This window comes from Anguilla anguilla, chromosome 14 (assembly GCF_013347855.1).
Source record: "Anguilla anguilla isolate fAngAng1 chromosome 14, fAngAng1.pri, whole genome shotgun sequence".
Lineage (NCBI taxonomy): Eukaryota > Metazoa > Chordata > Actinopteri > Anguilliformes > Anguillidae > Anguilla > Anguilla anguilla.
Window position 1 is genome coordinate 18165697 of NC_049214.1, and position 12722 is coordinate 18178418.

General features: G+C 43.2%; 1 protein-coding gene across 3 annotated transcripts in view; it reads left to right on the forward strand.

Moving 5' to 3' along the window:
• rbm18 (RNA binding motif protein 18) overlaps positions 1-9857 on the forward strand; it is a 14344-nt gene extending 4487 nt beyond the window's left edge. For all 3 annotated transcript variants that reach the window (XM_035390435.1, XM_035390434.1, XM_035390436.1), the window contains exons 3-6: positions 2559-2685; positions 4032-4118; positions 6816-6900; positions 7360-9857. In XM_035390435.1, the coding sequence (XP_035246326.1) occupies positions 2559-2685; positions 4032-4118; positions 6816-6900; positions 7360-7364 (304 nt within the window). In that variant the 3' untranslated portion in view covers positions 7365-9857. The remainder of the gene's footprint in view (positions 1-2558; positions 2686-4031; positions 4119-6815; positions 6901-7359) is intronic.
• The last annotated feature ends 2865 nt before the right edge of the window (positions 9858-12722 follow it).

Here is a 12722-nt window from a genome sequence, read left to right on the forward strand (position 1 = left end):
GAGTCATGGTGTGCTGCGTAATTGGCCATAATAACCTCATAACTCCCCACCTCATTGTGCAGCTCAATGCCCAATCAGGTGGCTGATGCCTGCTTTCAGCATGGAGAAGTGCTGGCTGGCTGTACATTATACAAAGGAAGCGTTTACTGCACTGCACCCTCTGAAATCAGTGGCAGCAGCGAGGCAGGCCTCAGTTATAAGCGAGCATTCAAATCTGGGGAAAAATAAAAATGCAGATGGAATGTAGTTAAAATGAAAGGAGCGTTGCCGTTTTTTGCCTGTTGCACTGCTGTATCCTCTGCACGTTCTGTGCGCCGGTTGTGAGTGACCAGATGATATCAGGACTGTGTGTGCGCAGGGTTAGCCTTAAGGCGACCGCGGGAGGTTAAGCTGGGCTGCTCCGTCTGCACCTTGGCACATGGCTGCCTTGGCCCAGGCCCACGCTTTCACAGAACACCCTCGAGTCAAGAGGCCACTCCTCCACACCAGTCCTTCAGCTGTCTTAATGGGCCCCTCGAGAGGCACATTGTGGTCTGTTTAAAGCCAGAAGTGGATTCTGTATATCAGGCACTATCAATTCCTCAATCTGCACCATTACAGGAAGAGCTTCCATTCTCGGCTGGAGGGGTGGAGTCTGGGAAAGTGAGAAATGCTCCTTGGAAAAAGCCCCAGGGATGCGAGGGGAAGACATTAATACAGCCTCCAGGACCCCCCACTTCTGCCGTTCATACCTTTCCAAGATTAAAAATAGCCTCGGCCAAAACAATAAGGCAATCCCAGCGACCTCTCCGACACTTACACAAGCTAATTCCCAGGCAGCCTCGATTGTCACTCAGGAAAAAAAACAAGTTCCCTGGATTTTTGTCATCGATCGGTCCCTGCTGTCGAGTCAGCCCAAGGTCACTTACTCCAGCTATTATGTTATGCACTCCCTGTTCAAGGGATAGTCCTGGCTCAAAGGGATATTTATATTATAGATCTAATTAGTCTGTTTATGTTTGCTTTATATCGAATTGCTCTGTTAAATGGATCAGTTGATAAATCAGTAAGATCACATTTCCAGATCAGTGTAGTGTAGTGTGTTGACCTTTTATATGGTTGTATTCACTTTATCTCTGGTGATAAATTGGTCCATGTGCTATTCATTCATTTAAAGAAGAGCTTGACTGTGGCACTGAACTAGTGGTCAGATTTTTACCACAGGCCAGTTTGCTGTATTCTGCTGGCCATACTACACAATAAAAAAGCTTGTTGTGTAACCATGACAAAGGCAGAAGTTGTATGAATGTACGCTCTTCCTCTGTCTGTATTGGTGGTTGTGTCCCGGGTTCTGTCCACTCTGTTCTCAGATAGGAGAGCCGTAAAGCACGCCTGTGTAACGTGTACCAGCATACAGGCTCTGCTTTTCTGCCTGATCAGATACATTCTGTCATGCTCTGCGATGTGGCCTCTTGGCCTCATAGCAGGGGATGTCTCTGCCATTCTTGGGCAAGTCCTGTAATTTGCAAATGTTTTTTTTCACATTGCTGTCCACTGGTTTCCTCTGGGCAGCATGCAAGTAGTAAATCTGAAAAGTGTTGCGCTGGCTTCTCGAGCAACCATCCACTATTAATTGATCTGAGCAGGGTCAGAGCTCAGGGTTGTGTAATGCTCCTCAAATGCTATGTTTTGTGGCAGGAGTATTTAGGGTTGTGTAATGCTCCTCAAATGCTGTTTTGTGTGGCAGGAGTATTTAGGGTTGTGCAATGCTCCTCAAATGCTATGTTGTGTGGCAGGAGTATTTAGGGTTGTGCAATGCTCCTCTAAAGCTATGTTGTGTGGCAGGAGTATTTAGGGTTGTGCAATGTTCCTCAAATGCTAATGTTCTGTGGGAGGAGTACGTAGGGTTGTGTAACGCTAACACTGTGTCAAAGTGTTCAGGATCACCTCCGGCGCTGGACCGTTTCCATTCCTGCGTTTCCCTGATACTGCCGGGGAAGTAAACAACAATAGCGCGCGCAGTCAGGATGATTCCAGAACATGTGCGCTCATGTGCAGTCATAGGACGTGTCTCACGGGGGAGCACTTCCATATTGGGGTGTTCAGAGTGTTTCGTCGACAGTGAATGGTGGCTTCCAGGGTGATGGTGGCGGGCAGAGGGGCGGGCATGTTTCATTTCCCACGAGTCCTATTGGCTGGTGAAGGCTGTTGTGGTTCTAATGCAGTTCACAGTTGTAAATGTTTTTCTTGAATTAAGCTCTGGTGGGAATTCTCACTTCCTCTTCTTTATTTTCTCATTGTCCTCTTGCTGTATCCTTCGTATTGTGTTATTAAAAGATTTATTGCTGCTCAAAGGTGTAAAGACCCTGTCATGCCAATTAGGGCTTGACACATGGAGAGAGGAACGCCGTTCCATATTGCTGAATATCTCAATGCCCATTGTACATGAATAATACATTTCTTTTTATAGTTTGCTTATTGTTCTGAATAGCTGTTTGTTTAATAAGAAACAGAGTGTCATCAGCAGTGAAATTGAGCAACATATCTGTGGATTGAGAAGTTCTGTGTTTTTCTCACAGGTACCACCTGGTGAAGCTTCTGGAGAGGTTTGGCAAGGTGAAGCAGTTTGATTTCCTTTTCCACAAGTCTGGCCCCCTGGAGGGCCAACCCAGAGGGTACTGTTTTGTCAATTTCCAGACTAAAGAGGTAGGCGTGTATATCTGACCTTTTACGATAAAGAGCTTTTAATGGTATTGTGCATTCTTGTCTTTTATGATATTGTTTGCTGCAAAATGTGTTTCTTGCCTTTTGTTCTGAATAGCATGGAGATGCTAACTGTGATGCGCAGGAAATTTCTGTGTGCAACAGACAATAAAGCTCTCCCATACTAAAAGCTTCCAGAATACACAAATCTGTTTCTCTCCAGTATTTATATTCAGTCTAAAGAGGCACAGTGCTTAAAGCAGCTTCATACAGAAATGAACATTTCCGCTCCATCTTTAAAAATCTGGCAAGTAATTAGATTAGCATGCTGGCTTTTGTTCCAACAAATTCCGAGTTAATTGGTCCAATTTTCTCCTGTGCATTTCCTAAAGTACATTGCACTGGAATATTTCTTTACTGTAGGGCAAAAGTATAATCTTTGTATGTGGTATGTAGAAAAAAAAATGTTCATAATAATTGGGCAAACGGACGTTATAAGAAGTAGTACAGAAATCATCATGTGCACAGCCAGCTAGTAAATGAGTTAGGGAATCCCCTGGGTTGGGAACTGTATGTTTCAGAATCTTCGTCATGTTCATTTGAGACTGCAGTCTTATGCAGAATCACCATTGGCGTGGTGCTCAGGTTTTGACATGCTGTTTTCTGTGAGCTGTGACTTAGAGCCTGACAGCAAAGCCAATTCAGAGAGACTGGGTTCTCTGCATTGTCATCCTGTCATTTTGATGTCAGTCTACGTCTTTCATGGCACATCAAACAGCAGGCTGCGATTTACTAATGACAAGTGACACTGCTAAACGGTGGCTAAAGGAACTTCTGTCTCCTTGATGGGCAGGCCTCTTCTGAATGAGGCTGTGGCAAATCCTGCTAAAAGGTCTGGGGTATCTGTGCCAATGCCACGCCCACTGCTGCTGGCAGCCTCTTGGGATGGCACTCAGTCATACCATCTCCCAGGGACGGAGGGTGGTAATCGGTGGGGAATTCTCTGCCTCACTGCTCACTAACGTCTCCTCTGGCACTCCTGCGCCCCCTGCAGGCCAGTCCTCTGTCCTCCCGAGGCTGTGCAGCTTCGCTGCTGGGCTGTACAGTGAAAAGGAGCAGTTGCAGGCTGAACATTCCTCAGTGCACATATTCTCAGCTGTCCTGAGTTGGCAGAGGACATTGTTTGGCTTCTCATTGTTACTGGGCATTCCAAATTTTTTATGAAAACGGAAAAACATATTATGTAAAACGATTTTTTTCTTAGAATTGACTGTGTGCTGGTTATTAATGATGAGGATTATGAGGACGAGAATGATGATGATGATGACAATGCCAACTCCGTCCTGCAGGAGGCGGAGCGAGCGATCCAGTGCCTGAACGGGAAGCTGGCCTTGTCTAAGAAGCTTGTGGTTCGCTGGGCTCATGCACAAGTAAAGGTAAATATCCCGCAGGTGTCCTTAGTGTGCGGGGCACAGCTGGCTCATCCTCCTGGCTAATCCTCCTTGCCATCACTCTGTCCACTCTGATGGCTCTCAAAACAGCCCACACTCGCACACGCAGAGCCGCACACGCGCTCTGACAGATCTCACTGCACACGGGGCTTTTGTTGGTTTTATGGGTTCCTTGAAGACAGTATGAGATGAAATCTTTTTAAACTGTGTGCTGTATTAGTTATTAGTTAAAGATGCCTTTATTAGTCTGGTGAGTGAGTGATGGTCTCTGCTGTCATCAGTGGAGGGTTTTAGTGAGGGTCTACCTCTCATTGTTAATGTGTGTGAGTGAGGATGTATAACTCATCAGTACTGTGTGTGAGTGAGGATGTATAACTAAGTACAGTGTCATAATGAGGGTGTATAACTCATCAGTACGGTGTGTGAGTGAAGGTGTATAACTCATCAGTACTGTGTGTGAGTGAGGATGTATAACTAAGTACAGTGTCATAATGAGGATGTATAACTTGAGTAAGGTTTGTGAGTGAGGATGTATAAGTTCAGTACGGTGTGTGAGTGAAGGTGTATAACTCAGAGTGTTAGTGAGGGTGTGGAGCTCATAACTACAGTGTGTGATTAGAGTAAGTGAGAAGAGTCAGGACAGTAGCCGATGCCTCTAAGAATAGGCAGCTGCCGTGCTGAGTGAGGAAATCCTGTATGGGCTAGAATGACGCCCCGCTGAGGCCAGCGGGACACCAGACTCAGGTCAAGGTTAACAGTGCAGACTTGTTGACAACAACAGGCAGCTGCCAATCCTGGTTCCAGCCAAACATGGTTAAAGCCACGTTTCCTAACATGTCTGAGTGGTAAATAACATCTGCGTGGCTGCAGTCTACGGCCTGCATCTGTCTCAAGGGCTTCCCTGCACTTGTAGTTTTGAGAGCGTTATCTACCTCATCTCTGCTCTGAGGGTTTGTGCTCTCAGTCCAGTCTGTCTGTTCATAGAGGGGATGGTCTGAAATCTCGCCATTGGTTGGCTTTGAGATTTTTATTTTAAGATTTTTTTTTCCATTAAGAGCCTATCCAAACCCCAGCGGCCTCCATGGTTACGGTTTTCAGTGGCACTGTGTCCTGTTTTCTCTGCACCACCAGGTCAATCATCTTACAGTTTTTCCTCTGGGAGCGAAGTAGCTCATTTGCGTAGTCAATCTCCAAACATTGCTGGCAATTCCCCTGCATTCCTGAGTGTGATCTTCCAGCTGACTCTGACCTGTGTGATCTCATCTTTACTGATAAACAAGGCTCAACCGAAGAGTAATGTTACACAGAATCATATGTTTTAATATTTCAGGCAGCTCAACCCACAAACATGCTTTCCCAATTAATTCTGTTGCTGGCGAAGGGGAGTGAGGGACTTGCTGTGTTCAAGAGCGTCATTTTTTTGGAATGTTTTCATAATCCCGATGCTGTTTGTGTGAGGGCGTGTGTGTGTGTGCGTGTGCGCGTGCACATGCCTGTGTGTGTGTGTGTGTGTGTGTGCGTGCATGTGTGTGTATGTGTGTGTGCATGCCTGTGTGTGTGCCTGTGTGTGTATGTGCCTGTGTGTGAGTGTGTGTGTGTGCGTGCATGCCTGTGTGTGTGCCTGTGTGTGTGCGAGCCTCTGTCTGTGCCTGTGTGTGTGTGTGTGCCTCTGTGTGTGAGTGTGCATGTGTGTGTGAGTGTGTGTGTGTGTGTGGTGTGTGTGTGTGTGTGTGTGTGTGTGTGTGTGCGTGCCTCTGTCTGTGCCTGTGTGTGTGTGTGTAAGAGTTCAGGCAGGACAGAGCATAGGCCGGGTGAGTTTGTGCTGCTGCAAAGACGTGTGCGTGAAACAGCCAGGAGCAGTTTGCACTCTGCTGCTGAAAAGCAAGAATGAGCATGTGCCAGAAACAACAGTTCCCAGGAAAGTTGACAGGAGAGGAGGCATGAAAGGGGGTCTGAGAGGGATGGTTGGAAAGGCCTTGTCCTGGACAGCAGCTGACCCTTCCCAGTGTTGAACTTGTAACTCGTAAGTTCATTGAATTATCACACGTTTGATTCTGATTTTCCCTGGCAAATCAGGGTTTGATGTGTAAAGTTTGAGCAATAATATGCATGTTATGTGAACATTAAAACTAAACATCAGAAAAAAGGAGCCATGTTTGTTGCAATGTCAGGGAATAAATATTTATTTCTATGCTTTACAGGATAAGAATTGACCGTCTGTGTGAAAGTATCTACGGAGGCACGGGTGAATAATGTGTCTTGTGCGGAATTAGACTTTGGCGAATGCTTCTCTTGTGGTATCCGTGTTTCCTGCCCTCCCAGACTAGTGCTTGCGCTGAGAGCCATTCCAGTGGCCTTTCTGGGGGAAGAACACTGGTGTGTGAATGTTGTGCAGTCGTGCTTCTCCCACATGCCTGAAAACTGGGAGGAGAATTGGCCAGAGGCAGCAGCAGCAGCGGTCTCTTTTCCAACAAAATGGACGTAAGATGAATGAACGAAGCCCAACATCTGTGGCCTGCGCTGCTGATCTGGTTTTGAGGAATGGGTTCCGATAAGACTCCCAACAACACGCTCCGCATCGCAACCCCTTATCCCTTCCCTCAGCCGAACCTCAGCTGTCCTCTTTGTCTTCCGTTTGCGTTTTATTTGTTTTTATTTTTATTTTTATCATTTTGTCTGTAGAAGTTTGACCAGTTCCGAGGGGACAAAGCCATGCAGCCAGTCTGGAGCCCTCGTCCAGTGCAGAAGAGCTGCCCACTTCCCTCAGGTCCTGTAATGTTACTCCAATGACTGTTGTTTTTATTTGTGTGTATTACATTTCATCTTCTTATCTTTAGAAAGTGTCTTTGAGTTCCCTGAAAAGCGCTATATAAATACAATGTATTACTATTACTATTATTATTATTATTTTGTTATTAATAATGCATCCAGCCAAACCACCAGCTCTTTTCCTTTGCAAACTAGAGAGCAGAAGAGTTTTAACGTAATAAAAATTTGTCTATGCTCACAAGACTGGAGGGCACGGCCCTGTTCCTGCATAATGTGCAGTGCAGAGGAGTATCATGTAGCGTTTTTATTTTCTGGGGAAGAGCAGAGAGAGCAGTCCCAGTGCCCCCCCCCCCCCCGAGCAGCAGGCCTGTGTTGAGAGCAGCGGCGGAAGATGAAAGTGCCGCGCTTCTCAAGTGGCTTTTCGTTTCTCCCTGTGCTCTTTCATGCCGGTCGGCAGCGTGAACGCAAGATCCGCGCCATCGAGGCCAGCTGCAGATGATGGACGAGAAGCCGGACGAGGAGTACTCCGGCCCGTCGATGTACCTGTACAACAAGCCCCCGGAGAAGAAGCGCCCGGCTCCCTACACCAAGTTCGGCCGCAAGTTCAGGCGGTGACACGGCCCGCGTCGCCACGGTCACATTCCGCTCCGCGCTCGCCGTGAAGGACTGTGCCTTCCTGAGGCCTCCTGTGTTTGAACCCGCAGGACCCGCGCATAGAGTGCTCACACTGAAACTGTCTTCTGCTCCGTGATCACGCTGTAATATATGAGGTTTGTGAGAGAGCGTCGGGCCAAACACCCTCTGATCGTCTGGCTCTGGGTGTGTCAGTCGGCCATCGCAGGGCTCTAGTGCTCCCCTTTTAGGAGCACTTCCTCCTGAAGGCTGATGTGTGCTAACCTGCTAACCGGATGCATCAGTGTGCTCGGGAGCCCCCGTGCCCCTTGGAATAAACGTTAGCGTAGAGCCCTGCATCGGGCCACATGTTTGGCTCTGATGCTAGCAGAATAACGATGCTCGCTTTTTATCGGTGAGATTTTTTGCCTTTCATTTGTTACATGTGGTCCTTTGTAGAACCATTTTTATTTTAGGATGGTTTTTGTATTCCAGTTTTGTACCAGTTTAGCTGGAATATTTTAATAGGTATATCTTGCTATTCTATGACAACATCTTTTCATTGCCTATCATTCACATTTATGAGCGCTTGTGCATACTGCTTTTCCTAACTTTAGATGATCTGGAGTGTCTGGTTTATTTTATCTGCTTTTTTCCTGGACTAATCTGCTCACTCTGAAGACACTGACGAAGCAATGGACTTGTTGGTCTGTAGTGAAACAGAAGACATTCTCATCCACAGCATTGAATTATGCACTGCAAATAGAGGAAATCAGGGTGACTCAGATGGTTCTTAATGACCCAGAGTATCAAAATATCTTCATCTTTCTTTCCCAGAGTCTCAGTCCCAAATGGGTAAACATCATTAACCAGTGTGATTAAATTCGCATTATGAAAGGATACATTCTGTTCTGTTTGCCCAATGCACGTCTCACATGTTCTGTACACTTATGTTTCTTCTCCTTTTGGTCAATGACGGTGTCTCTCAATGTGTTGCAGTAGTTCAGACTTAAAGAACAGCTTCTGTGTGATGTTTGTGTCCTGCTTCAGATTCAATGCACAGTATCTCCTGACTACCGGCATATGGTCATACTATAACCAAACACTCACGCCGTGATGCTCATCACTTTGCTCAACTTCCTGTTTCTCCTGACGGGCGGCAGTGGAAAACACGGTGCCGAAACACGCTCGTAGTTACAAATGCGTGTGGTTATCTGATATCAGTGGTCAATGGAAAGGCTTGACAAGCAATCATCATTCAATCCAGATGCGATTGCTGTGGTCAACTTGACAGCGAAAACGCTCCATTGCAATTTTGCCTTTTGAGTTATTTGGTAATTGAATTGAATAGGAACAAATAAATCAAGCAAGTGAATGTGTGTTGATTTCTTTTCCTTATGTGGGTGTTCGACAGCCCTGTTCACTGTTTCAAGGCTGTGGTTTGTACTAAGTAATCATATTATATTGTTCTGTGAGGGCTGTAATGGCCATGCATATTATAGTTTCAGGTGCTGCAGCTAATTTTGCCATCATTCAATAAATCACATTGATTGGAAAGGATACCAGAATTTAATATGTGACCCACTGTGTTCATGCCATGTAATGACATGTTCAGCCATGCACTCATGCCTGATATTTGTTGCTCTGACATATTTGTCAGGTTCTTGCACAGTGGACTAGCAGGTGTTTTCTATTGTGCAAGGTAGTTTTGCATGTGTAGGAGTTCTGTGGTGCTTTGAGCATCATGCACACTTGTCACTTTTCACCTTTTTAAAATCTAAGTGTGCGTTTACACATGCAGGCTATTTTCACTGAAATATTCATTTAATTCCAGATTGGTGCAAAAGCATAGTGTAAATAATAAATGGAACCCTGAAAGAGTTATCTCAGTGTTGTGAACATTGTTTTATGCCATATTTTTGTTAACTTTAGTTCTGTCACTGTCCTCTTTAATTAGCTTGGTATAAAATGACAAGGGATCTAGAGGAACACATTAGGTATGCATGATTTTAATCATTTGAAAATTTAAAGATCATACTCCATAACACCTTTATGGCTTTTGCTAATGGATTCTTTAGAACCGTTCTTAGATTTCTGTGTTGGGAGATGGAACATGAGGCACAGCTGTCAGTAAATTCAGGCTTCATTTTGTACAGTAACGGGACAGCAAGCAAGCATGCAATGTTCTGTAGCATTTCCTTTGCTGAGATCCATGTAATCTATGTCCTCGTTATAATGGTGTTTTGGATATTTCCGTTATTTTCATTAGCATGACCTCTTAAGTCCAACATTAATGAGATTTCTATCAGAAAAGAAATAAAGGCCAGAGTTTTGTATCATGAATGCAAATGTTTATTTGTGTCATTCTAATAGACTTGAATTGGCTATTTTAAAATTCCTTGTGACTTCACTTACATGGCCCCATGGGTCCCTGTACCCCTCCCCTCCCTGCTGATATAGAGCCTTCAAGTATTTAGTTTCCCTGTCAGTTGGATGCTGTAACCTCCGTCCGACACATCCCCGTGGGTTAGTCATTTTCCTGCTTTCCTGCCTCTGGTGTACTGACGATGTGCAGTCCTCCAGTTCACTGCTTACGCTAGACTGTTCTTTTAATAGTGAGGTCTTAATCTGCATTTTAATCGGGGTTTTTTTTTGCAAACAAGTTGTTCAGTTGACCTCTTGCATACTCTAAAACATAGGACTGATTATGCATATTGGGTTGGCTGCTGAAGCGTTTGTCAGGGATGAGATACAAATTATCTTTGGGCAAGAATTTATTTGTTGTGATTCTTTATACATTCAGAAGCGGTTGTAAACATACTTCTTCTTGGGTATATAGTGTGCTTGTTTTCTCTTGTGTGAAGATCAGAATCGATTTTTATTTCAAAATATGCACATATCGGAATCAATTCCTGTGTGACCTTGGATAACGAGCATATGTACTGTGCTATTTTATTTGTAACAGTAGTAGTATATTTGATAGAGTTGTCTGTTTGTGTTGCTTCTGCAATGATGTCTTATCTTTCATGGCTGTTCATCTGCTAGTACAGACTTGACTGAAGCAAACGGTTACAATGCCTACTTTTGGCCAGCTTACTTGAGACCGGATTTGGTAACTACTCTTCGATGAAGAATATAACACAACAGCATGGGAGAATATACCCTAAGCGTTAATAAAGCTTATTCCCTACTTTGTGAAAAAAATATCAGCCAACTACCTTAAAGCTCAAAATTTGGATTTAATTTTACAGGGAAAGTTGAATAAAAAAGGAATAGTATTTTTGTTTTGTTTTGCAAGGTTCCATTTGTTTCTGATGACGAGAATGCACATGACTGTAGCCAAAATGTAATTATTATACCTGCTTTTATAGTTCTTGAAGTACTAAATCTAAATTTTTGTAGTCATACATTTCTTAAAATGACATCAAACTAAAAGTTTGTATAAAATATGTCAAGAGATACACTAAAAAGATCCATCACTATTCTGGTGAGTTTGAAAGAATATTTTTAACGTAATGCAATGCACCTCCCATAATCTAACTTCTCTGAGAATCTATAAGAGATTCATAGATCATAGCTTACATAATACATACCCATGTGTTCAGATAGTAATAATAATAGTATAACTAACGTGTCTATAAAAGTGTATGTAATTATTATAGACATGCTATTTAGGGGGTGGAAGTATGTGAAATACAGTTTTTTTTTTACTTGACTGACTTTAATTGAACAGATCTGAATTAATAGGGTGATTTATTGATCTTGTAAAAATATTTGACATTGCAATAATTCCTCAGATGTTTGGACATTAGTCATAGCATATAATTTCAATTTATTACAATTTACAATGTAATATTTTACAAATGCTTTAGCCATATGTACTCACAAAAGTGCATTTCACATGATAAAGGTCTGGGAATCACACTGTAGCAACTGTTGGGTTTAAGGAAAAATATAAATCTGATCAAATTAAACCAACCCATTATTATTTGAATGGAAAAAGAATTATATACAGCATTGTTATTTGTAAATATGTAAATTGCTCTAATATTTCACTGTGTAATTTCTTTTACATTATCTTTCGATTTTCTTAGACTGACAACGGCTGTTTCTCTAAAGTGGCATTGTATATCAATATGACAAGCCCCTTCTAACAGCTACACCAATTACATTATTAGACCTATTGTGACATCATTTGGAGGCAGTGTGATGCTTGTAGCGAATTAAACCAGCATTGACATACACTGTGCTCTGTAAGAATGATATGTAGGCCACTCCATACATGTAGTGAATGAAGTCTGAAATGCTCCAGGTAGAAACTGTGAAGATTGTAAGGCATGATTTGCTTACAGTGCTCCTCACTTAGGGCCTACTGCAACAAGATGTTAGTGCAAAAAGTTAATGCAGTCTTGTGAGTGCCAAGAGACTGACTGAGAAGAGACCTCAGAAGAGTTTTGACCAGAAATTAATTAAAATACACAAGAGCACTTGTGCATATTTAATCAGACATAACAAGATGACAGGCTTGAATAATTAAAATGTAATCTTGATAAGTACATTTGAAAAAGAAGAACATCATTTTGTAATATCTTTCTTATTTTTAACATACTCAAGTAAAACACAATTATTTTACTTCAATAAGATTGTGCCATGTACATGTCATTGAAATGCTCTCTTGCAACAGCACTTTGCACTGTATAGTATATACATACAGTAACTCCTGTACAGGTGACACTTTCACCATCTGTGAAAGATACTTGCAAGAACATTTAACGGATATTCATTGTGATACGGTCCAAAAAAGCGTGCTGCCCGTAATGGCCCTGTACTTGATCCATGAACACTCCTCAGGTGTCTGGCGGTTGTGCTTTTGACGGGTATCCCAGTCTTAGGGAAACAAATGAGGATGCAGCTCCTCTCCACTGCCCTCTGCAGTTGCACCTGCATATGGACGTTCCATATCTGTGCTAACATCTCAGAAATATTTGCACTATGAGGGATGTTACAGTTTTAAAATGAAATAAAATGTGTATGACAGTGAAGAGTATTTTCATGGAATCTGCCTTAGAACTAACGAGGAATGATGGCTGGCAGCTATGAAACTTGATTTTAGCCACTTGCTATTAAAACACTACACTTGTGCACTTCACAAGAAAGAGAGCCCACAGTTGCCACATTCTTAAGCAACACTTTAAGTGTCCACTAGCC